This window comes from Schistocerca nitens, chromosome 2 (assembly GCF_023898315.1).
Source record: "Schistocerca nitens isolate TAMUIC-IGC-003100 chromosome 2, iqSchNite1.1, whole genome shotgun sequence".
Lineage (NCBI taxonomy): Eukaryota > Metazoa > Arthropoda > Insecta > Orthoptera > Acrididae > Schistocerca > Schistocerca nitens.
The window spans coordinates 1078713178-1078740276 of NC_064615.1; the positions used below are offsets into that span (position 1 = coordinate 1078713178).

Below are 27099 nucleotides of genomic sequence, written 5' to 3' on the forward strand. Positions count from 1 at the left end.
TGCCGACTGATGGGTGCGATACGGATACTGTGAAAATGGGGTGTGCTAGAACTTTAAACGTGATAAGCAGATATAATCCTTGTCAGAGATAAAACTTAACTATCGATTGACACCTGTCAGGGACAAAAACTTATCTATCGATTTTCATAGCCACAGTCCACGTATCCCTAAACTTCATGGCTTCTTCTTTTCTGTTAAAATCATCCCCATGCTTCTCTATACAGCCGTCGATAACAGTTTGTCACTGCAGATGAAGTTTTGGTTTCATAAAACTTCGCTTCATAATTTCCTGACTGAAGAGCATGCTCCACTAAAACTGATTTTTATGTATTCCCAAGTCGGCAAAGACTTTTACGTTCTAACAATCTTGTATTCACGTAACATAACGTGTATCCACGTAACGTGACGTGTATCCACAGGACATGTGGCCTGTAATTGAAGAAGTGTCATGATGATCTCTCCATTGGCAAAAGATTCCGGAATAGTCCTCCATTCGGATCTCCTGGAGGGGGACTGCCAAGGGGGAGGTTACCATGAGAAAAAGATTGAATAATCAACGAAAGGATAACGTTCTACGAGTCGGGGCGTGGAATGTCAGAAGCTTGAACGTGGTAGGGAAACTAGAAAATCTGAAAAGGGAAATTCAAAGGCTCAATCTAGATATAGTAGGGGTCAGTGAAGTGAAGTGGAAGGAAGACAAGGATTTCTGGTCATATGAGTATCGGGTAATATCAACAGCAGCAGAAAATGGTATAACAGGTGTAGGATTCGTTATGAATAGGAAAGTAGGGCAGAGGGTGTGTTACTGTGAACAGTTCAGTGACCGGGTTGTTCCAATCAGAATCGACGGCAGACCAACACCGACAACGATAGTTCAGGTATACATACCGACGTCGCAAGCTGAAGATGAACAGATAGAGAAAGTGTATGAGGATATTGAAAGGGTAATGCAGTATGTAAAGGGGGACGAAAATCTAATAGTCATGGGCGACTGGAATGCAGTTGTAGGGGAAGGAGTAGAAGAAAAGGTTACAGGAGAATATGGGCTTGGGACAAGGAATGAATGAGGAGAACGACTAATTGAGTTCTCTAACAAGTTTCAGCTAGTAATAGCGAATACGCTGTTCAAGAATCACAAGAGGAGGAGGTATACTTGGAAAAGGACAGGAGATACGGGAAGATTTCAATTAGATTACATCATGGTCAGACAGAGATTCCGAAATCAGATACTGGACTGTAAGGCGTACCCAGGAGCAGATATAGACTCAGATCACAATATAGTAGTGATGAAGAGTAGGCTGAAGTTCAAGACATTAGTCAGGAAGAATTAATACGCAAAGAAGTGGGATACGGAAGTACTAAGGAATGACGAGATACGTTTGAAGTTCTCTAACGCTATAGATACAGCAATAAGGAATAGCGCAGTAGGCAGTACAGTTGGAGAGGAATGGACATCTCTAAAAAGGGCTATCACAGAAGTTGGGAAGGAAAACATAGGTACAAAGAAGGTAGCTGCGAAGAAAACATGGGTAACAGAAGAAATACTTCAGTTGATTGATGAAAGGAGAAAGTACAAACATGTTCCGTAAAAATCAGGAATACAGAAATACAAGTCGCTGAGGAATGAAATAAATAGGAAGTGCAGGGAAGCTAAGACGAAATGGCTGCAGGAAAAATGTGAAGTCATCGAAAAAGATATGATTGTCGGAAGGACAGACTCAGCATACAGGAAAGTCAAAACAACCTTTGGTGACATTAAAAGCAACTGTGGTAACATTAAGAGTGCAACGGGAATTCCACTGTTAAATGCAGAGGAGAGAGCAGATAGGTGAAAAGAATACATTGAAAGTCTCTATGAGGGTGAAGATTTGTCTGATGTAATAGAAGAAGAAACAGCATGCTACGATCGCAGGTTCGAATCCTGCCTCGGGCATGGATGTGTGTGATGTCCTTAGGTTAGTTAGGTTTAAGTAGTTCTACGTTCTAGGGGACTGATAACCACAGCAGTTGAGTCCCATAGTGCTCAGAGCCATTTGAACCATTTTTGAAGAAACAGCAGTCGATTTAGAAGAGATAGGGGATCCAGTATTACAATCGGAATTTAAAAGAGCTTTGGAGGACTTACGGTCGAATAAGGCAGAAGGGATAGATAACATTCCATCAGAATCTCTAAAATCATTGGGGCAAGTGGCAACAAAACGACTATTCACGTTGGTGTGTAGAATGTATGAGTCTGGCGATATACCATCTGACTTTCGGAAAAGCATCATCCACACAATTCCGAAGACGGCAAGAGCTGACAAGTGCGAGAATTATCGCACAATCAGCTTAACAGCTCATGCATCGAAGCTGCTTACAAGAATAATATACTGAAGAATGGAAAAGAAAATTGAGAATGCGCTAGGTGACGATCAGTTTGGCTTTAGGAAAAGTAAAGGGACGAGAGAGGCAATTCTGACGTTACGGCTAATAATGGAAGCAAGGCTAAAGAAAAATCAAGACACTTTCATAGGATTTGTCGACCTGGAAAAAGCGTTCGACAATATAAAATGGTGCAAGCTGTTCGAGATTCTGAAAAAAGTAGGGGTAAGCTATAGGGAGAGACGGGTCATATACAATATGTACGTACAACAACCAAGAGGGAATAATAAGAGTGGACGATCAAGAACGAAGTGCTCGTATTAAGAAGGGTGTAAGACAAGGCTGTAGCCTTTCGCCCCTACTCTTCAATCTGTACATCGAGGAAGCAATGATGGAAATAAAAGAAAAGTTCAGGAGTGGAATTAAAATACAAGGCGAAAGGGTATCAATGATACGATTCGCTGATGAAATTGCTATCCTGAGTGAAAGTGAAGAAGAATTAAATGATCTGCTGAACGGAATGAACAGTCTAATGAGTACACAGTATGGTTTGAGAGTAAATCGGAGAAAGACGAAGGTAATGAGCAGTAGTAGAAATGGGAACAGCGAGAAACTTAACATCAGGATTGATGGTCACGAAGTCAATGAAGTTAAGGAATTCTGCTACCTAGGCAGTAAAATAACCAATGACGGACGGAGCAAGGAGGACATCAAAAGCAGACTCGCTATGGCAAAAAAGGCATTTCTGGCCAAGAGAAGTCTACTAATATCAAATACCGGCCTTAATTTGAGGAAGAAATTTCTGAGGATGTACGTCTGGAGTACAGCATTGTATGGTTGTGAAACATGGACTGTGGGAAAACCGGAACAGAAGAGAATCAAAGCATTTGAGATGTGGTGCTATAGACGAATGTTGAAAATTAGGTGGACTGATAAGGTAAGGAATGAGGAGGTTCTACGCAGAATCGGAGAGGAAAGGAATATGTGGAAAACACTGATAAGGAGAAGGGACAGGATGATAGGACATCTGCTAAGACATGAGGGAATGACTTCCATGGTACTAGAGGGAGCTGTAGAGGGCAAAAACTGTAGAGGAAGACAGAGATTGGAATACGTCAAGCAAATAATTGAGGACGTAGGTTGCAAGTGCTACTCTGAGATGAAGAGGTTAGCACAGGAAAGGAATTCGTGGCGGGCCGCATCAAACCAGTCAGTAGACTGATGACAAAAAAAAAAAAAAAAAAAAAAATTCACGCTTCTCTTGGAAGCTCCAATGTAGACCTGTCCTCAAGGAGCCTTATACACTCCAGAATCCGACAGAGGATTTATCCTTTCCTGATCGGAGTGGTTGATTTACAGGCTGACCCAAAAGCCCGTTACACTTGAAAATTCTTCATAGTATAATGTAGAGAGGTAAAATTTGACGCAAATGCTTGAAATGACATGCGGTTTAATAGAAACCAAAAAAAGTGCACAGTATCGCCAACAACGGCGCTTCGTATAATACAAAACCAATAATTAGCGTAACAACTGATTTTTAGGAAAGACGATGTTCTTTGTGACAAGTGTTCACCGTGTCCGCAGTCATTCATCAACAATACGTGTAGTCGAATGACAATGTTGTGAATAGCACAGTACAGAATATCAGTAGATAAGGTGAGAAATTGCCGTCGGGTGTTGTCTTTTAACATCTCTAAAGAGATCGGTTAAAGGATATCAATGATACGATGCGCTGATGTCATTTCTATCCTCAGTGTTTGTGGAGAACAACCACAGGATGCGTCGAAAGGAATGAACAGCCTAATGAGTACAGAACACGTATTGAGAGCAAATCTAAGAACACGAAAGTGATGACAAGTAGCAGAAATGAGAATACCGAGAAACTTAACACCAGAATTGGTGATCAGAAAGTAGATGAAGATAAGTAATTCTGCTACCTAGGCAACAAACTAAACCATGAAAGACGGAGGAAGGACATCAGAAGCAGACTAGCACTGGCAGAAAAGGCAAGCTTGCCCAAGAGAATTGTACTCGTATCAAATATTGGCCTTAATCCCATGAAGAAATTTCTGTGAATGTACGTTTCGTGCACAGCATTGTGTTTTAATGGAACATGAACTGTTGGGAAACCGGAACAGAAGAGAATCTAAGCATTTGAGATGCGAGCTACAGAAGAACTTTGAAAATTAGGTAGACCAATAAGATAAGGAGTGAGGAGGTTCTCCGCAGAATTGACGAGGAAGGAATATAGGATAAAGGGAGATATATTCGCGATAAATTTGTTATTTTGCTAATTACTTCTGATGTTTATGATATTACTCTCTTATGAATACTTTCCTATTAGGGATCGGACGAAATAAAATTGTCTTAGACTGTATTTCTTAGCCGGCCGCTGGTGGCCGAGCGGTTCTAGGCGCTTCAATCTGGAACCGCGCGACCGCTACGGTCGTAGGTTCGAATCCTGCCTCGGGCATGTATGTGTGTGATGTCCTTAGGTTAGTTAGGTTTAAGCAGTTCTAAGTTCTAGGGGACTGTTGACCTGAGATGTTTGTCCAATAGTGCTCAGAGCCATTTTGTATTTCTTATCTAAATAGTGCTACTGCATAAATATGGAGTCATCTTCCAAACTATAAAAAGTATACGATTTCGTGACATAGGTAGGTAATTTTGTGATAATAGTAATCCAATTTTGTGATAAATCGTAATTACGGTAATTTCACAACAAATTTATTGAATTACTTCTTTTTTTTACAAATTAACAATACAAATGGTCACGCGGGTGAAAATAGTCTTCATTATTGTTATATCATACTGCTACGCATTGTTGCTTACGATGTCTGAATCCTCGAACAGTTGTCGCACATATAAACTTCCTCTTCTGCGTCGGAATGCTGGCAGAGCACATGGTATGGTGTTAAGTAAAACGAACATTGGATCCATTTAACTCCATTCTTTTTGCGAACAATACTTGAGTAAGATTTATGGCATGTACCACAAAGCCAAGCATCTTCTGATCTTCTGTCTTGTCTTTTTTGCGAGTGGTTTTTGTGATCTCTGATTTCGAGGTAGAGGCTTTTAGTTGCAATCCTTCATTGAGACACTTCGCTCCTGAATCATTTTTTATTCTTTTCTGATTCACAGTAGGTCTACTGGATCTTATCGCTGCTGTTGGCAGTGTCAACAGATCGTTTTCCACATCTTGTTCCATAAGCCTATTTTGTGTGGGTTGAACAGCCTTATTTTTTAGCTGCGAAGGAGCAACAGCCTCTCTAGAAATAGCATTTCTGTTGGTCCTAAATTCCAGTTTTTCTGAAGGCGTTTTGAGTATTCTCCGCATAAAAACTCTGAATAAGTGCTGGATTTTAAATTGTATGAAAGTTGCTTCTGTTCGGCTTATCAGCCGGATTTTCTTTCGTGTACTGGTTCAGTCTTTCAGTCCAGTGAGCCTTCAGTGATTTATACACACCCACATCAAGTGGCTGCAGCAGATGCGATGTGTGGGCAGGAAATGTCAACAAGGAAATTTGATTGGCATTAGCCACAGCTATGACATCAGGGTTAATATGTGATGCATGAGAATCCATCAGGAGGATGACAGGATGATCAGGAGGGATGGCATCCACAAAAAAATTGAACCATTCTAAAAACAAATCACTGTTAATCCAGTCCCTCGGAGAGATTTTTACTAATGAATTTGGAAGACTGTCATGCTTTAGCACATTGCTCCACCGAACTCCTAATCATAGGTGGAATCCATGTTCCATTGACACAGATACAACCTAAAAGTTATGCGACTCTTCACGATTTGCGTAAGTTCTCTTGTAAACGCATCGCTTTCCTACTGACGTAATGATTTTATTTGCTTTCACGACATAGGACAAACCAGTTTCGTCGCAATTCCATAATCGATCATGAACGTTCTGAATTTTTAAATCTTCCTCCAGTTTCTTCAATTTGGAAAAGAAATCACGAATCACCTCTTCGTTTGCCACGGAAGCCTTGTAAGCGGCAAAGTTTGCAAGAGTTCACAAAGTACAGGGTGATTCAAAAAGAATACCACACCTTTAAAAATGTGCATTTAATGAAAGAAACATAATATAACCTTCTGTTATACATCATTGCAAAGAGTATTTAAAAAGGTTTTTTTTTCACTCAAAAACAAGTTCAGAGATGTTCAATATGGCCCCCTCCAGACACTCGAGCAATATCAACCCGATACTCCAACTCGTTCCACACTCTCTGTAGCATATCAGGCGTAACAGTTTGGATAGCTGCTGTTATTTCTCGTTTCAAATCATCAATGGTGGCTGGGAGAGGTGGCCGAAACACCATATCCTTAACATACCCCCATAAGAAAAAATCGCAGGGGGTAAGATCAGGGCTTCTTGGAGGCCGGTGATGAAGTGCTCTGTTGAGCGGTCGCCATCTTAGCATCAACTGGCGCTGACGCCTAGTCAACAGCGCCTCAAGCGAACAAATGTACAACTAAATGAAACTTTATAGCTCCCTTAATTCGCCGACAGATAGTGCTTAGCTCTGCCTTTTGTCGTTGCAGAGTTTTAAATTCCTAAAGTTGTGGTATTCTTTTTGAATCACCCTGTAAGATCGTAGCAAAACCACCACGGTTTGCTGGCACTTCCATTTTTCGGAGATTGAGAAATTTCCACGACCAGCTCGTTTCGCTAATTCGTATGCCACTTTCCTCAACATCATAACTGTCAACCCGAAACACAGTTCTTGCATCTTTATAATGTAAATGTATAGTTCTATCTCAAGTTCTGGCGTTAGAGCAAATGGTCTTACTAATTTTGGAGGATCTCGACTGTCTTTCACATTTCTGTTGAGGTAGTCTTTTAATGTGCTCCACGGAACATCCATTTACTTTGAAGCTTGGTATATAGACACATTATTAACTTTCGCTAATTCAGCAGCGGCTAGAAGTTGCTGAATAGTATACCTGCGGTATTTTTAACGCTCCCTTGGTATCTTGTATGTGGTCTGCAATAAATGTAGATAGGTTCAAAATGGTTCAAATGGCTCTGAGCACTACGGGACTTAACTTCTGAGGTCACCAGTCCCCTAGAACTTAGAACTACTTAAACCTAACTAACCTGAGGACATCACACACATACATGCCCGAGGCAGGTTTCGAACCTGCGACCGTAGATAGGTAATTTCGTGATAATGTAAATGTAGGTAGGTAATTTAGTGATGCGTCAAAACATAAATTTAGAAATACAGACGTGTAGAACACACTATTAGCAATAACTTTGCTTTAGTACACTAAGCTGATATCTCACTTACAATTCATACAATTACGCAAATAAGAGAGCATACAAAGACACCATTGTGTTGAATGGAATTTGCTAAGAAATTCACTGTTCCCCTTAAGCATTATCACGCGTAAATTACGCCGCATGAGTAACTGCAACGGATTTTTACGTCCACTGTATCACTGACTATAACATACCGTAGAATAAATCGCGTTTCCACGCAGTATAAAAAATACACAGACGATGCAATAACCGCCACAGTATTCCACGAAACGGCGCAAAGAATGAGAAGAAGTATTGTATTGTTGACTTTAAGCCTGGTGGAATAGAAACAGGCATATGGTGCCATCTGGCGGGAAGCACAGAATTACCACAACACAGGACAACCTTCCCCTTGCATAGAAATGTCTGCTGCACACGAGCAAAAAATTATCACGAAATTACTTATACTACGAAAATGTCTCACTTTACCCTATGTAAAACATTGACAGTAAGAAGAGACGGTATGGCAGCACATCTGTTAAGACTTCAGAGAGTAACTTCCATGGTAGTAGGGGGAGCTGTAAAGGGTATAAACAGTAGAGGAAGACTGCAGTTGGAATATATTCAGCAAATAATCGAGGAAACAGGCTGACATTGCTACTTTGAGATGTAAAGTTTGGCGCAGGAGAGAAATTCGTGGCGGGCCGTACCAAACCAGTGGGAAGACTAACGACAGAGAGAGAAACAAAGAGAGAGAGACATAGAGTCTGACGATCGCTATAGACTTGAGACTTCAGGTAACCCCACAGCCAATAATCACATGGTTTGAGGTCTGGGGAGCTGGAAATTCAAGCGTGACGGAAGTGGCGGCTGAGCCCGTGACCCTCACCAAACGAGAGATCTTTCACACGTGTTACAATACAGGGCAGAGCGCTATCCCGCATAAAATTCGTACCTTGCAGCAGGTGTTTACCAGCCAACCTGGGGGTGATGCAATTCTGTAACATATCGGCGTACCTCGTACCCGCCCCACTGACAGTTTGAAAAACAACTCTCCGCATTCCCTCGAAGAAAAAAAAGAGTCCGATGACGAATGATCTGGTACAGATGCAAAGGGTTTTCCACAACAGATTTTGGTATCCCAAATTCTGTAGTTTTGAGTGTTGATAGACCTTCGGAGTATGAAATGCGCTTCGTCGCTTCACAAAACGTTAGACAACCAACGGTCATCTTCCCTCACTTTCTGATGTGCCCACACCGCAAATGCCCCCCGCGTCACAAAACAGTGGCGTGGCTAACGGTTCATGATGACGGGAGGGTATGCTTAGTGTTCTCCAGACAGTAATGCGTAGAATGCCGGTGTGACGTGCAGCTTCACGAGCACTGACTTCACCAGGCAGAGATGAACCCACTAAGGTCTATATTTCTTCTTGAACTGTCCGGGCTGCAGTAGCACTTGTGTCTGGTTGCTCACTAGTGGGCTGATCGTCCAAACAACCCGTGAATCCAAACTTCGTGATAATTTTGTTCACAGCTACATTTGTAATTGGACCTTTCCCCTTTCGAATATATTTTTTATGGCGATAGGATGATAAATCTGCAGTAGCTAATTACCCATTCTGATAGTACACCTTCACTAACTGTGCATTTTTTTGTTAAAGCCAACAGGCTGCGACTCCCTCTCTTTTTTTCTTTTTTTTTCCTTTATTGAATTTCAATTCCCCCCGAAGGGGGCGGGCTGGCAGCAGCTTAGTATGCCGCTCTCCAGCCTACAGAGTTTGTGACAAAGATCAAGAGAACAAATAATAACAAAAACAGGCGATAAAATCGGAGACTTAGAGAGTAACAAGGCGAAAAGAAATCGGGGAACTTAAAACAACAACAGAGGGATGATGATGCTAATAAAAATACATACGAAGCAGACAGGGAAAACAATAGACAATTAAAAAACACGGCGACAGTCTGGATTCTGTTCGCAAAAGACATAAAATTCACACCTAGCGACAGCATGGTTTCTGTTCGCAACACGAGAAAGACAAACAACACTGAATAGTCACTGGAACACTGCACTAAAAAGTTGGCAAATGTGGCACCACAGTCGAGAGCAGGTGGGGGGAAACTGGACAGAAGATGGGAAAACAAAACTCCCTCTCCTACGACAGCTCATTTTATACACGATGCTCATGCGGCGTTACCGGCGTGTTGCTGTCCAGCGCCATCTGTTGGCCCATTATTGCACTAGTTTTTGTTTAAATAAAATCTCATGTCATTTCAAGAATGTGTGTCAATTTTGTACCTCTCTATGTATTTGATTCCGTGCATTAGTGCATCTTCAAACATTAACGGACTTTTGGTTCAAAATGGTTCAAATGGCTCTGAGCACTATGGGACTCAACAGCTGTGGTCATAAGTCCCCTAGAACTTAGAACTACTTAAACCTAACTAACCTAAGGACATCACACACATCCATGCCCGAGGCAGGATTCGAACTTGCGACCGTAGCAGTCGCGCGGTTCCTGACTGAGCGGCTAGAACCGCTAGACCACCGCGGCCGGCGGGACTTTTGGGTCACACTGCATTTTCTTAGCTGGTCTAAAAACTGGTCTGATGTCATGTTTCTGTAAAATGTTCGTGATTTAACCAGTTACTTTTTTGATGGCTCTAAGCACTATGGAACTTAACATCGGAGGTCATCAGTCCCCTAGACTTAGAACTACTTAAACCTAACTAATCTATGGACATCACACACATCCATGCTCGAGGCAGGATTCGAACCTGCGACCGTAGCAGCAGCGCGTTTCCGGACTGAAGCGCCTAGAACCGCTCGGCCACAGCGGCCGGCTACTTTTTTTTATAAAGGGGACATGAACCATGTTTTTCCATCATTATGTTCTATCGTTGTCCTGTGCCCTACCGTTATTTGGTCGCAGAATCCTGTTTACTTCTTTGCGTAAATAGCCATTTATCTCGAAAACCCGTTTCAGGTGTTTTAATTCGGAGTCCAGGTATTCTGGAGTGCAAACTCCTTTGTATCTGTCAACAAGACTATTAATGTGACCTTTTTGTTGTGGATGATGATTGGAGTCCTTATGTAAAAATCTGTCATTATGCGTGACTTTCCGAAAGACCTCATGTTTCAACCTTCCATCAGTCTGTCTCATAACTAATACATCCAAGAAGGATACTGCGTTGTCATTCCCAATATCAATGCTAAATTGTCTCATAACTAACACATCCAAGAAGGATATTGCTTTGTCATTCTCCATTTCCATGGTAAACTGGATTTTGGACTTATCACGTAGATAAAAAAAGAATTCTTCTGAAGTGCTTTATCATATGACCAAATCACGAATGTATCATTCACAAACCGATACCATCGACGTGGTTTATTATTTGGTTTTTGCAGAGCTGAGTGTTCGAATTTTTTCCGTATAAAAATTAGCCTTCGCAGAGCCTAATGCGCTACCCATTATGACACCACCAACGTGCTCATAAAATCCGTCGTCCCAATGGAACTGACCAGACTCGGGGCGGTGTCTAAAAAGAGCAGTCAAATCCTCTGGGAAAACATCCGTTACACAAATCATAACATCGTTTATTGGAATCTCAGTGAATAAAGACACTCTGTCGGAACTTACAACGGTGTCTTCGTTCACATGAGTCAAATGGCTCTGAGCACTATGGGACTTAACATCTGTGGTTATCAGTCCCCTAGAACGTAGAACTACTTAAAACTAACTAACCTAAGGACATCACACACATCCATGCCCGAGGCAGGATTCGAACCTGCAACCGTAGCGGTCACGCGGTTCCAGACTGAAGCGCCTAGAACTGCACGGCCACACCGGCCGGCAAGAGTGTCTTCAGGAGCAAAAGTTACACACCGGCCGGCAAGAGTGTCTTCAGGAGCAAAAGTTAGTCAGATTTCCTCAATGAAATGACGTCAGGTTTACCAATATTTGGTTGTATGCGAGTTGGTAGATATCCTACTACACTCCTGGAAATGGAAACAAGAACACATTGACACCGGTGTGTCAGACCCACCATACTTGCTCCGGACACTGCGAGAGGGCTGTACAAGCAATGATCACACGCACGGCACAGCGGACACACCAGCAACCGCGGTGTTGGCCGTCGAATGGCGCTAGCTGCGCAGCATTTGTGCACCGCCGCCGTCAGTGTCAGCCAGTTTGCCGTGGCATACGGAGCTCCATCGCAGTCTTTAACACTGGTAGCATGCCGCGACAGCGTGGACGTGAACCGTATGTGCAGTTGACGGACTTTGAGCGAGGGCGTATAGTGGGCATGCGGGAGGCCGGGTGGACGTACCGCCGAATTGCTCAACACGTGGGGCGTGAGGTCTCCACAGTACATCGATGTTGTCGCCAGTGGTCGGCGGAAGGTGCACGTGCCCGTCGACCTGGGACCGGACCGCAGCGACGCACGGATGCACGCCAAGACCGTAGGATCCTACGCAGTGCCGTAGGGGACCGCACCGCCACTACCCAGCAAATTAGGGACACTGTTGCTCCTGGGGTATCGGCGAGGACCATTCGCAACCGTCTCCATGAAGCTGGGCTACGGTCCCGCACACCGTTAGGCCGTCTTCCGCTCACGCCCCAACATCGTGCAGCCCGCCTCCAGTGGTGTCGCGACAGGCGTGAATGGAGGGACGAATGGAGACGTGTCGTCTTCAGCGATGAGAGTCGCTTCTGCCTTGGTGCCAATGATGGTCGTATGCGTGTTTGGCGCCGTGCAGGTGAGCGCCACAATCAGGACTGCATACGACCGAGGCACACAGGGCCAACACCCGGCATCATGGTGTGGGGAGCGATCTCCTACACTGGCCGTACACCACTGGTGATCGTCGAGGGGACACTGAATAGTGCACGGTACATCCAAACCGTCATCGAACCCATCGTTCTACCATTCCTAGACCGGCAAGGGAACTTGCTGTTCCAACAGGACAATGCACGTCCGCATGTATCCCGTGCCACCCAACGTGCTCTAGAAGGTGTAGGTCAACTACCCTGGCCAGCAAGATCTCCGGATCTGTCCACCATTGAGCATGTTTGGGGCTGGATGAAGCGTCGTCTCACGCGGTCTGCACGTCCAGCACGAACGCTGGTCCAACTGAGGCGCCAGGTGGAAATGGCATGGCAAGCCGTTCCACAGGACTACATCCAGCATCTCTACGATCGTCTCCATGGGAGAATAGCAGCCTGCATTGCTGCGAAAGGTGGATATACACTGTACTATTGCCGACATTGTGCATGCTCTGTTGCCTGTGTCTATGTGCCTGTGGTTCTGTCAGTGTGATCATGTGATTTATCTGACCCCAGGAATGTGTCAATAAAGTTTCCCCTTCCTGGGACAATGAATTCACGGTGTTCTTATTTCAATTTCCAGGAGTGTATTTGATATGCTGGGGAATTGATTGTGAATTTTGCGTAAGCCGGGAAAAATTGCTTCGATAATCGAATAGATAACTATCAGCGCAATTGATGTATTCAGTATTCCGGCTGTAGAGTCTTTCTTAAGATTTTTTTATACTGTTCTCAAGTTAAAAGATTCGAAAAATTTTGTTTCGATAATCCTCTTTATTCATAACAACAGCAGCGTTGCCTTTGTCAGCGGGAAGGACGGCTCGCCAGTTGTATCCCTGTCACGTACTCTTACACCAAGAACTGCATGAGTATCACTCCCAGAATCTTGTACAGTTCTGTAAGTGGACAAAGCAGAAAATCCTCGCCAACCACACCTTCTTCTCCGATGTTCATTTTATCGATGAACGCTCCTTCTCAAACAAAGTACAGGTAAATACAAGGGACATGCATAATTGATCCAGCGAAAACCCACGATGCTGTGGACAGGTGAAACAGCAGCGTCAAAGGAGGGTTAATGTCTGGTGTGAGATGCTTGGTACTACAATTACTGCACCTTGATTTCATCAGTGGTAATCTAAACGACGGGGCCTAGGCCAGCTTTCTCACGCAGATTCTGCGTCGTCTTCTGGGTGAAGCGCCGTTGAAAACCAAAATGCTTAATTGGCATCAACATAATTTATGTCCAGCGCCTAATACCTGTTGTGCATATCGTGCTCTGAACCAAATCTATCCTCCCAGATGGAATGGTCATAGAAGAACACTACTCTGATTAAACTCCTCTAGACATTTATTTATGAGAAAGCATAAAAGAATTCATCTATCGCGACATTCCAACAATCCCAGAGAATATGCAGCACCTTTCGTGATTGCTTGTAATTCCCGCGAGCAGGCAACACTGAAAGTAGAGATGAATTCTTTCATCCAACGCTTGGACGATTGTACCACTGTCCACGGTCACTACCTCGTGTATCTTTAAATGCTCTATCCCTTTTTGGTCCCGACAACTAAAAAATGGTATGAACTGTCCACGTTTCTGTTTCTTATTAACTTGAATGTTGTGTTGTGTGACACGTTTTTCAGCAGATCTTGAGGAGAGGAGGTAAATTACCGAATAAAAACCATAGGGTACTACTAAAAAAAGACGTGCTAATGTTCACATCCTCGTAACGAACGAAGTTACAAGAAAGGTACTCATGGTAACTGGTGTAACCCGTAATAACTAAACACCGCTTCGTCATTTGTTAATATATTTTGTATAAATCTCTCAATTGCTCTCGACATCTAATCCACATGGATACCCTGCAAATCACATTTAAGTGCCTGACAGACGGTTCATCGAACCACCTTCACAATAATTCTCTATTATTCCAATCTCCTACAGCTCGCGGAGAAAAAGGAACACCTACATCTTTCCGTGCGAGCTCTTATTTCCATTATTTTATTATGATGATCGTTTCTCCCTGTGTAGGTCGGCGTTAATACAATATTTTCGCAATCGGAGGAGAAAGTTGGTGAGTGAAATTTCGTTACAAGATTCCGTCGCAACGAAAAACGCCTTTCTTTTAATGATTTAATGATTTCCAGCTCAGATCCTGTATCATTTCTGTGACACTCTCTCCCATATTTCGCGATAATACAAAACGTGCTGCCGTTTTTTGAACTTTCTCGATGTACTCCGTCAATCCTATCTGGTAAGGATCCCACACCGCGCAGCAGTATTCTAAAAAGAGGACGGACAAGCGTAGTGTAGGCAGTCTCTTTAGTAGATCTTTTACATTTTCTAAGTGTCCTGCCAATAAAACGCAGTCTTTGGTTCGTAATTGCAATTCCTGGGTATGTGGTTGAATTTACGGCCTTCACATTTGACTGAGTTATCGTGTAATTCCTTTCAGCACTCATGTGAATGACATCACACTTTTCGTTATTTAGGGTCAATTGCCAATTTTTGCACCATACAGATATTTTTTAAATCGTTTTGAAATTTGTTTTGATCTTCTGATGACTTTATTAGTCGATCAACGAAAGCATCATCTACGAACAACCTAAGACGGCTCGTCAGATTGTCTCCTAAATCGTTTATATACATAAGAAACAGCAAAAGGCCTATAACATTACATTGGCGAACGCCTGAAATCACTTTTGTCTCACTTGACCATTTTCTGTCAGTTACTATGAAGCGTTACCTCTCTGACAGGAAATCACGAACCCAGTCACATAACTGAGACGATATTCCATAAGCACGAATTTCACTACGAGCCGCTTGTGTGCTACAGTGTTAAAAGCCTTCTGGAAATCTAAAAATACGGAATCAATTTGAAATCCCTTGTCATTAGCACCCAACACATCGTGTGAGTAAAGAGCTAGTTGTGTTTCACAAATATTGTATTCCGTGAATAGTTTCATTAATAACTTACACTATGTGATCATATGTATCCGCACACCCTCGAAAACATACGTTTTTCATATTAGGTGCATTGTGCTGCCACCTACTGCCAGGTACTCCATATCAGCGACCCCAGTAGTCACCAGACATCGTGAGAGAGCAGAATGGGGCGCTCCGCGGAAATCACGGACTTCGAACACGGGCAGGTGACTCGGTGTCACTTGAGTCATTCGTCTGTACGCGAAATTTCTACACTCCTAAACATCCATAGGTCCACTGTTTCCGATGTGACAGTCACGTGGACAAGTGAAGGTACACGTACAGCACAAAAGCGTACAGGCCGACCTCGTCTGTTTCTGAACTTTTCACCACACACTGGCGCTCCACTGTCAAAGAGAGACAGTTGAAGAGGGTCCTAATGTGTGACAGGCAGACATCTATCCAGACCATCACACAGGAATTCCAAACTGCATCAGAAACCACTGCAAGTATTATGACAGTTAGAAGGGAAATGCGAAAACTTGTATTTCATGGTCGAGTGGCTGCTCATAAGCCACACATCACGCCGGTAAATGCCAAACGACGCCTCGCTTGATGTAAGGAGCTTAAACATTGGACAATTGAACAGTGGAAAAACATTGTGTGGAGTGACGAATCACGGTACACAATGTGGCGATCAGATGGCAGGGTGTGGGTATGGCGAATGCCCGGTGAACGTCATCTGCCAGCGTGTGTTGTGGCAACAGTAAAATCGAAGGCGGGAGTGTTATGGTGGGGCCGTGCTTTTCATGGAGAGGGACTTGATCCCTTGTTGTTTTGCGCGGCACTATAACAGCACTAGCCTACATTGATGTTTTAAGCACCTTGTTGTTTCTCGCTGTTGAAGAGCAATTCGGGGATGGTGATAGCATCATTCAACATGATCGAACACCTGTTCAAAATGCACGGCCTGTGGCGGAATGATTACACGACAATAACATGATATGATTGTTAAGTATGGAGCTACTGTACCAGCATACTCTGAAAGGACCTTGACTGGTATACAGTCTGGACCGGAAGACTTGCTGCTAGCTGACTGGACTTGCAACAATCGAAACCGGTAGATAATAAACATAAATCTGTACAGCTGATGGTACAAACATGCTTTTACCAAATGATTTAAGAGCCGTAGATAATCGCCTAGGAAGAGCTCAATTTTTGTTTTGTTTTATTTACTAGGCTTATTTTACATTGTTACTGAAGCACGTACAAAGGACTGAAACCTGCTTTCCTAAAGGCCTGGCCAGACAGAATGCGGCCTGGCCGTCCGGCCTGTGGCCTTGAACCGCAGCCGGCAGGCCGCACTGTTGAATCGCTTGTTATTGTATGGCGGCGGTCACACAGAGTGCGGCTTTGACGCACCGGCAGCCGGCCTGCCGCACCGGCCGCCGCCGGGTTGTCACAGATTACAGATTCGCCGCAAGCCGGAGCGGCTGCTTGCCTCCGTTGGTGCACTCAACCGCTCTGCGGTCACACTGGAAGCAGCGGCGTGAGGCGGTTTTTGTCTTGCAGCTCGTAGTGCATGCATCATAGACACAGAAAGACTTACAGAGGAGGTGAGAGAATACAACTTTTTGTATGATACACGCGATCCTGATTTGGAGGTAGAATACATTTCTCTTCGATATACTCTTGATAGAAAGCTGAATAGTGTTGTCACTGTGACGTCCATAGCTTCCAATATCAACTACTGTAAACTCGGTAGTATGGATCAACGATCACCAGGAGAACTAGCGAAAAGAACTGTTTGTAACAGAAGACCTGGGATCCACTATCCTTCGTGCATTTTAACCTGATAGCCTTTCCGTTTATGCTTCCAAAGCAGTTCGGAAACCCCCAGTTCTATAAATCCTTCTCCAGATTTCTTCCACATCTCTGTTGTAGGAGTAGGAAAATACTTGGGCTGTAAAACAGTCCTTATTGCCTGGCACACTTGTTTCACAATATCTGAGACTGTTGAACGTCCTAACCGAAAAGAAAAAGCTATGGTCTGGTGACTGTCGCCTGTACTCAAGTATCTGGAAAAGATTAAAATCAATTATGCCGATAGAACGCATAGATAAGTTAAAGACCAAAGATATGTTTGTTTAAATTCAATGACAATGTTATGAATACAATGAAACAAAACAATCTAATAAGTAGAAAGTTCTCTCTAGCGGGACATACGGAACTAGATGTTACTATCGTTTGCTGTATCCGTAAACACTGCAGATAAATTTATCACTCCACTCGTAACTACGTTGTGGGATAGCACTTTCTTCCGCCGAACCTTTCATATGATACAGCAAAACAGAAATGGAATAAATTATATGACTTCTGTTTGAAGCACATAGAGGCCACAAACGGTAAAACTTACCTCAAACGAACGGCTTGTCTGTGCCTTGTATCAATTGGCTTTCACCAGTTCGTTGTGCACTTCTCGGTGCTACCTTTTTATCAGGCGATGCATTTCCTCGAAACATTCTCGCGACATACGAAAATATTTGAAGAACCTATCTTCGTCAGACTCTAGATCAATAAACAGACGATGGTATTCTCCTAAGCTTTCTCTCTTGTTATCAATGTCGTGCACCCAACATCTCCTCTTCTTGGTGCCATTTCGTGGCATCGCTAGTGCATGCTACTCATTTCTGCAATTAAAAAACAAAACAAAAAAAAGAACTCGCACAAAGATAACGTGTCCCGCGTGAAGATTCCAAATCGTCTTAACGCAAGACAATCGAACTACGCATGCAAGCTTAATAATGGGTTTCGGCCCCTTCCACAGTGTAACAGCTGACGCATCAAGAGTCGCAGCGGCCGGCCGGCCGGCCGTTGCCTGTGTGGCGTCCGTGGCCGCTGACAGGTCCGGCCCACCGCTGCGCCGTCCGTCGCAGCGGCAGGCCGGATTCTGTCTGGCCAGGCCTTAAGCTAGGCACACATAAACGGATACAGAATCTGATTTCATTGAACTTCGTTGTTCAGTAAATTCCATGAGGCCTGGCAGCAACATGATACTAGTCAGTGGCTGTCTCTCAGAGAAACTTGAAAAAAACCTGTTCACATACGCAATATGGCGAAAGATTCCATGATTGAGCTCATTCAAACAACTAGTCATTAAAAAGAATAAGAAACTGCTAGCTAATTATATGCAGAAGTGCCCTCCGCACCTGAACGTGTGCACGTGGTGGGCAGGTTTAAAACCTGTCACTTGCCACTCGTTGCTGGGCAGCGGAGTCACTGGAGCCCCTCTGCTCGATCACGTTCCACAGTGCTCCACCAGGCAGCCGGATATCTGTCACCGCAGGTAAGCTGAGAATATTACGTAACATTCGGTAACAGTGCCAGGAGCATCCGATAATCTTACCTTCACGAGAAAAAAGCTTGTTCTCTGTTTTCTATAGCAGTTTTAACAACGAGAAAAAAAGCCATGCTAAGCGACTATTACTACAAACAAATATTAATTACGCAACTATATTTTTTTCCAAGTGACAATTTAAATTTTATGAGTAGGTCTCATAGAGGTAGAGAGATGAGGTGCGTTTCTCAGACGAAGTATGCCGTACATGCTGTATTTAACGTAGAATATCTCTTATCCTCCTTCTCGTGTGCCTTACAGAATCTGCGGTCCGTTCACAGGTAATCAAGAGACGCCTGTATTGTATAGGACAAACAGTTATCCTGATCTTTGAGGGTGAAAACGAAAGAAAGAAGACCATTAGCATTCAGACTGGTTCAATCTCATGCTCCCTGTCTCTCCATCCTATCCTTCAGTATCGTCTTCTCCGCCTTCCCTACTCTACCCTGCAACCCTTGCAACTGTTTTCTCACTTCGTCCTTTTCCATCTTGATTCAGTTGTATTCTACACAGTGTTTCAGAATTACAACGATAAACGTCGGGAAGTTGTACAAGGGATCTTGAGGAACATCATCAAACGACCCTACAGGCCGTCAAAGTTACACGCGCCGGCGCCTGTATGTGTACACTATATGATCAAAAGTATCCGGACACCAGGCTCCATCGGTAACGCTGGAATTCAATATGGCGTTGGCCCACCCTTAGCCTTGATGACAGCTTCCACTCTCACAGGCAAACCTTCAGTCAGGTGCTGGAAGGTTTCTTGGGGAATGGCTGTCCATTCTTCACGGAGTGCTGCATTGAGGAGAGGTATCGATGTCTGTCGGTGAAGCTTGGCACGAAGTCGGCGTACCAAAACATCCCAAAGGTGTTCTGTAGGATTCAGGTCAGGACTCTGTGCATGCCAGTCCATTACAGGGCTGTTATTGTTGTTAACCATTCCGCAACGGGTCGTGCATTATGAACAGGTGTTCGATCGTGTTGAAAGATGCAGTCGCCATCCCCTAATTGCCCTTCAACAGTGGGAGTCAAGAAGGTGCTTAAAACATCAATGTAGGTCTGTGCTGTGATAGTGCCACGCAAAACAACAAGGGGTGCAAACGCCCTCCATGAAAAACACGACCACACCGTAAACATCACCGACTCCGAATTTTACTGTTGGCCCTACACACGCTGACAAATGACCTTCACCGGGAATTCGCCATACCCACACCCTGAAATCGGATCGCTACATTGTGTACCGTGATTCGACTTCCTACAAAACGTTTTTCCACTGTTCAGTCTTCCAATGTTTACGCTCCTTACACCAAGCGAGGCGTCGTTTGGCATTTACCGGCAGGATGTGTGGCTTATAAACAGCCGCTCAACCATGAAATCCAAGTTTTCTCACCTCCCGTCTAACTGCCATAGTACTTGCAGTGGATCCTGATGCAGTTTGGAATTCCTGTGTGATGGTCTGGATAGGTGACTGCCTATTACACATTACGACCCTCTTCAACTGTCGGCTTCTTCTGCCAGTCAACAGACGAGGTCGGCCTGTACGCTTTTGTGACGTGTCCCTTCACGTTTCCACTTGACTATCACATCGGAAACAGTGGACCTAGGGATATTTAGGAGTGTGGAAATCTCGCGTACATACGTATGACACACATCACAACCAATCACCTGACCACGTTCGAAGTTCGTGAGTTCTGCGGAGCGCCCCGTTCTGCTCTCTCACGATGTCTAATGACTACCTGCCAGTAGATGGCAGCACAATGCACCTAATATGAAAAACGCATGTCTTTTTGGGGTGTCCGGATACTTTTGAACACATAGTGTACATATCTGTTACACCCAGTATCTTCAGTTACTTGTCTGTCGCCGGCCGCTGTGGCCGAGCGGTTCTAGGCGCTTCAATACGGAACCGCGCTACCGCTACGGTCGCAGGTTCGAATCCTGCCTCGGGTATGGATGTATGTGATGTCCTTAGATTAGTTAGGTTTAAGTAGTTCTAAGTTGTAGTGGACTGGTGACGTCAGATGTTAAATCCCATAGTGCTCAAAGCCATTTCAACCATTTGAACTTGTCTGTCTGTTTCTGGACTTTTCACAACACAGTGGTGCTCCACTGTCAAAGAGAGCTTGGTGACAGTACTAACCCCAACCCTGCCATCCAGATTTCGGCCTTCTGTGATTTTCCTAAATTGTTTAAGTCGAATACTGGAGTGGTTCCTTTGAAAATGAACGGCCGATCCCCTTCCCCATCGTTACGAAATAAGAGTTTGTGCTACGTCCCTGATAATCGCGTCGTCTACGGGACGTTAAACGCTGATTTTCGTTCTCCTACTCCCAGTTTAGCTATTGTTAGATACCCTATGTTTGCAACGGCCCACAAATTTTTCCTTTCTTCTGGCACGGGTTTTCGGTGGATTTATCCCTCACCTGTTTCGTTTAACGCCTGACGACATGTGCCTGCCGACAGCTTAGCAGTGTATATCTTTGTATTGCGTCTTTATAACACAATGACAGACACACGTGACTTGTTGGTGAAACATATACTGTGAATGAATCTGTCCTGCAAATGTGATCTTGCGTTGGCGACGTATTATCATTTTTGGCTCGGTCTCCGGTGTGGCTCCTTACAGTTCTACTTGCTGCAGTTCCTCGATTGCGTCGCCATTACCATTACCAACACAAGCTTTGTCCTCGTCATTAGTGTCTCTGTCTCCACGAACGTATCTCTTTCGTCAGACACCACTAATGATGTTAGATCATAGACATCGAAGTTTGGTTCTTCCAACATCCTCAGTAATTCCTGATCCGTGAAACTAGTCGTTTTTCTATGCTTACAAAATCAGTATGGGATTGTGGGTCCACGTTGATGCAAAACACTTTTGTTTTTATTTATTTATTGTCATTAACAAACTACGAGGGGCGTTCAGAAAGTAAGCTCCGATCGGTCGCGAAATGGAAACGACTATGAAAATCCGATAAAGCTTTGCACAGATGTGTTGGGTAGTGTCTCTAGTATAACCCCAGTTAGCATCACGTCGCTCTTCTCATTTCTGAGCTCGCAGTGAGTGCGTAAAGATGTCTAGAAAATAGTGTCTGCCGCCAAGTACGAGGGCCTGGTGAGAAATTTCGCCTGAAGCTATGCAGCTAACATTACATAACTGTCGTGCTGTTTCTTCTTCAAGACAATTCTCAGCCGCATTCTGCAGGGGCAATGAAGATGCTCCTGCATCGTTTTCAAATGGAAATGTTAGATTACCCACAATACAGTCCGCAATTGTCTCCCCCTGAGTTTCATCTCTGGTCACATGAACCGCTGTCTTTGAAGACAACATATTGACACAGACAACGAGGTGTAGGCCAGCGTGGAGAATTGGCGGAAAGCACTGGCGGCTGCCTTCTATGATGAGGCTATTGAAAAGTTGGTACAACGCTATGACAAAAGTCTAAGTCAGAACGGCGACTACGTAGAGAAGTAGCTGAAAGGTGTAGCTAATTGTTACAAGTAGAACATTTCTGATGTTCACTGTGGTTTCAATTTGGCAATCAATCGGAGCTTACTTTCTGAACAGGCCTCGTAGTTTCGGCGACAATATCGCCATTGTCAGTGGTTCAAATGGTTCAAATGGCTCTGAGCACTATGGGACTAAACTGCTGTGGTCATTAGTCCCCTAGAACTACTTAAACCTGACTAACCTAAGGACATCACACACACCCATGCCCGAGGCAGGATTCGAACCTGCGACCGTAGCAGTCGCACGGTTCCAGACGGCGCGCCTAGAACCGCGAGACCACCGCGGCCGGCCCATTGTCAGTGTTTTTTTTTTTCTTTATTCTATTTTTTATTCTAAAACATGCAACAAATAGTATCGTTATAACGAATATAAACCATTGGTTCATGTTTACTGTTTGATTCTAAATATTGTATTCTGCGAATAGTTTCATTAACAAGTTATTTACATTAAGTCACAGCATAGTTATCACGTTTGTCAGCGTTATTACCGCCGAATGTTATGTGTTTTTGTTGCTGTTTCAGAATGTGATCTGCAAACGTATCAGTGGATGTTATTAACAAATATGAAAAAGTGAACTTATATACGTCAGCGTTGGCTAATGGGAACTGCGGTAGTGTTGCGGATACAGTTCTGGTGTGCACTTGGTTGTTACGTAATTTGTTTTGTACTCACGTTCCTTGGTCAGCTTGCAGTTGCTTTTCTATACATAGAAACATAACTTTTCCTTGGTCATAATTCAAAAGATTACGTCATCTTGTTCTTAGCGTGTGTCGCGACAATTCACTGCACATTGTGAGGAAGTTTTGAAAATGGTGCAAAAGTAACGACTTTATTTGTTTAAAAGCAACTGAAGGCGACCAAGGAACGTGTCCACATGACAAATTACGTAACAACCTAGTGCACACCACAGCTGTATCCGCAAAACTACCGCAGTTCCCATTAGCATGACGCTGACGTATATAAGTTACCTTTTTCATTTTTCATATTTGTTAATAACAGCCACTCATACAGTTGCAGGTGACATGCTTTATAGCGAAGAAACGGCAAACAAAAAAAAAAAAAAACAAAAAAAAACTGAAAATAAGCCATCTTTTAGTCAGAGTATTTTAATTAAGAGGAACATATTCACCTTTTTTGTGGTCCGATAGGAATATTTTTCCGCTGGTTTCCTTCCTTTCCCTCCTACAGCAGGGCGTGTCGCTCATATGAAGAGAACTTTATGAGCCACTAAGAATTTGGTAGTTTACTTATGTGAAATCGAAATAACGCAAAACTATGTAATTTTATACCTCAGACCGAATTTTATGTGCACAAAAATTTTTACATATGCTGCACTACCACAACATTATCGGGTTCCCAGATCCGTTTGATGATAACGGAGACATTTTACAGCACATTTCTGCGTGTTACATCACTTCATGAACTACGTTACAGCCTCACACCGTATTCTACGTGCGTATTTTACGTGTGCCTTGAACATCTGTATATCGGAAACGGATAGAGATATTAAGAAAATTTTCAATGCTGTGCGAAATCTGGATCTTAGAAATGTGTCGTAAAAATTACAACCATTTGGTGTGCATAGGCGACTTCGAACTGCGACTCGGATTTGGTGCCAAAAACTATGTTTTTGTGGTGTTGCTCGATAACGGATAAAGATTTTTGTAAATGGGAAGGTATCAATTGCAAATAATAGCCTAGAGTACATACCGTTAAAATTAGAGAAATTTGCAGCGGTGATTTATTATCTACATTTCTCCTCACGCCGCATTTTATGTGTACAAGTAGGGTAATTGAAATACCTGATCTCGGAAACGAATAAAGGCATCAACAAAATTTTCAAGGTTGTTTGAGAACGGGATCTTAGAAATATCTAGTAAAAATTTAAGTCGTTTGCTGTGCGTATCTGTCTTGGGATCATACGTTCTATTGGTAGCGAGTGGGTGAAACGGACTCTAATTCCTATCTCAAGCAATTGTCATTGAGCAAAATCGACACAGGACAGGCAACCAAAGCCCGTATGTCGCCATGTTGTTCTCTGGCTAGCGACATTGTCTCGTTTAAAAATGTATATCTACAGGTGCATAAAATAGTGTAAATACCACAAGTTCATGTGTATGGTGACGAATCAAGGATTCGTTTCGCTACACATTATGTGGAAAGAGCTAACATCTCCAGCTGAAGGCGAAGATACACTACTGGCCATTAAAATTGCTACACCAAGAAATAATACAGATGATAAACGGGTATTCATTGGACAAATATATTATACTAGAACTGGCATGTGATTGGATTTTCATGCAATTTGGGTGCATAGATCCTGAGAAATCAGTACCTAGAACAACCACCTCTGGCCGTAATAACGGCCTTGATACGCCTGGGCATTGAGTCAAACGGAGCTTGGATGGCGTCTACAGTTACAGCTGCCCATGCAGCTTCAACACGATACCACAGCTCATCAAGAGTAGTGACTGGCGTATTGTGACGAGCCAGTTGCTCGGCCACCATTGACCACACGTTTTCAATTGGGGAGAGATCTGGAGAATGTACTGGCCAGGGCAGCAGTCGAACATTTTCTGTATCCAGAAAGGCCCGCACAGGACCTGCAACACGCTGTCGTGCATTATCCTGCTGAAATGTAGGGTTTCGCAGGGATCGAATGAAGGGTAGAGCCACGGGTCGTAACACATCCGAAATGTAACGTCCACAGTTCAAAGTGCCGTCAATGCGAACAAGAGGTGACCGAGACGTGTAACCAATGGCCACCCATATCATCACGCCGGGTGATACGCTAGTATCGCGATGACGAATACACGCTACCAATGTGCGTTCACCGCGACGTCGCCAAACACGGATGCGACCATCATGATGCTGTAAACAGAACCTAGATTCATCCGAAAAAATGACGGTTTGCCATTGGTGCACCCAGGTTCGTCGTTGAGTACACCATCGCAGGCCCACCTGTCTGTGATGCAGCGTCAAGGGTAACCGCAGCCATGGTCTCCGAGCTGATAGTCCATGCTGCTACAAACGTCGAACTGTTCGGCAGATGGTTGTTGTCTTGCAAACGTCCCCATCTGTTGACTCAGGGATCGAGACGAGGCTGCACGATCCGTTACAGCCATGCGGATAAGATGCCTGTCATCTCGACTGCTAGTGATACGAGACCGTTGGGATGCAGCACGGCGTTCCGTATTACCCTCCTGAACCCAACGATTCCATATTCTGCTAACAGTCATTGGTTCTCGACCAACGCGAGCAGCAATGTCGCGATACGATAAACCACAATCACGTTAGGCTACAGTTCGACCTTTATCAAAGTCGGAAACGTGATGGTACGCATTTCTCCTCCATACACGGGACATCACAACAACGTTTCACCGGGCAACGCCGGTCAACTGCTGTTTGTGTATGAGAAAACGGTTGGAAACTTTCCTCATGTCAGCACGTTGTAGGTGTCGCCACCGGCGCCAAACATGTTTGAATGCTCTGAAAAGCTAATCATTTGCATATCACAGCGTCTTCTTCCTGTCGGTTAAATTTCGCGTCTGTAGCACGTCATATTGGTGGTGTAGCAATTTTAATGGCCAGTAGTGTATAAATCTCGAACGGTTTCATGGGAAACAACAAGAAAACAAAACGTTATGAAAGAGACCTGTGACGGATGAACCGCGAATCAAACCCCCCAGACGACAAGCATGTATTAACGATCCCTGCCGATCACCACTGGGAGCCAAGAGAAAGTATGTTTAGCCTGCGCTGAACGCCGGGCAGTGGACCACTCACCGTCGATGCCGCCGCGGAGCTCGGCGTCGGTGAGGTCTATGATGACCTTGTGGCCGATGATGTAGTTGATGGGCAGCAGCGGGTCGTCCCAGAAGCCGGCGGCGCCCACTCGGACGGCCGCCACGCGAGGGCCCTGGTAGACGGCCACCTCGGACAGGTCTCCTGCCGGGACATGCGTAACGCAGCAGCGTCAGTAACGCTGATAAACGGCGGGGCAACAAGATCGCAGATCTGAGCTAACGAGACGAGCTCTGCATTCTTTCAGCTCACTGAAACAGCAGTTGTGCTCTGCGAGTGTAGTGGACATTAGACAGCAAACCACTACCGACAGGGTTGTAACACTTATATCGATTAGGAGCAGGTTTATTTTATGTAACTGTGTACCTGCAATTTATGAAGTGTGTATTCTATATTGTTTAAACTCCTTGGTGTATGGCAAAAAAATTAGAATTTTGTAATGTATTTATGAAAAAAGCCAAAGAGTATGTTGAAATTTTAAATTATCGTAAAATCAATATTTTTTTTATTTATAAATTTGGCCAGCTATGGACCGCATACAACTTAAGACTTATGGTGTTTCGTTTTCTTCCGTTCTTCCCAGTACTTCTTCATTTTCTCGCCAACTGCTCGTCTCTGCTCATCTGTCCACACTCTCTTGGGCCGAGGTTTTGGTTCATCTTCTTTATAGTTTGTGTTTTCTATCAGTAGCCTGAACTGTTTCCTGTCACGTATTATTTCTTCTGTAACATCTATTTTGTTGGCGTATTTCTTTACTGCTTCTATCCATCCTACAGTTTTTTTTCAGGTTACTAACATAATTAAAAATTTTCTTTGTAATCCGTCTTTCTTCCATTCTTTTTATATCTCCACAAAATTTTAGCAGTCTCTTCCTCATTGTATCTGTGATCTTTTCCGTATTTTTGTATAAGTCTTCATTTCTCCTTTTAATCCACCTATTTTCCTTGTTTTTCTCAGGACCTAGAATTTTCCTTAGTATTTTTCGCTCTCTTTTTTCTAGTTCTCTTAATTCCCCTTTCTTATTC

General features: G+C 43.8%; 1 protein-coding gene across 1 annotated transcript in view; it reads right to left on the reverse strand.

Annotated features, from left to right (window-relative positions):
* Window positions 1-27099, reverse strand: part of LOC126237475 (uncharacterized) — a 555798-nt gene that overhangs the window by 382926 nt on the left and 145773 nt on the right. Inside the window, exon 6 of the mRNA XM_049947618.1 lies at window positions 26057-26218. Coding sequence (XP_049803575.1) covers window positions 26057-26218 — 162 coding nt within the window. The remainder of the gene's footprint in view (window positions 1-26056; window positions 26219-27099) is intronic.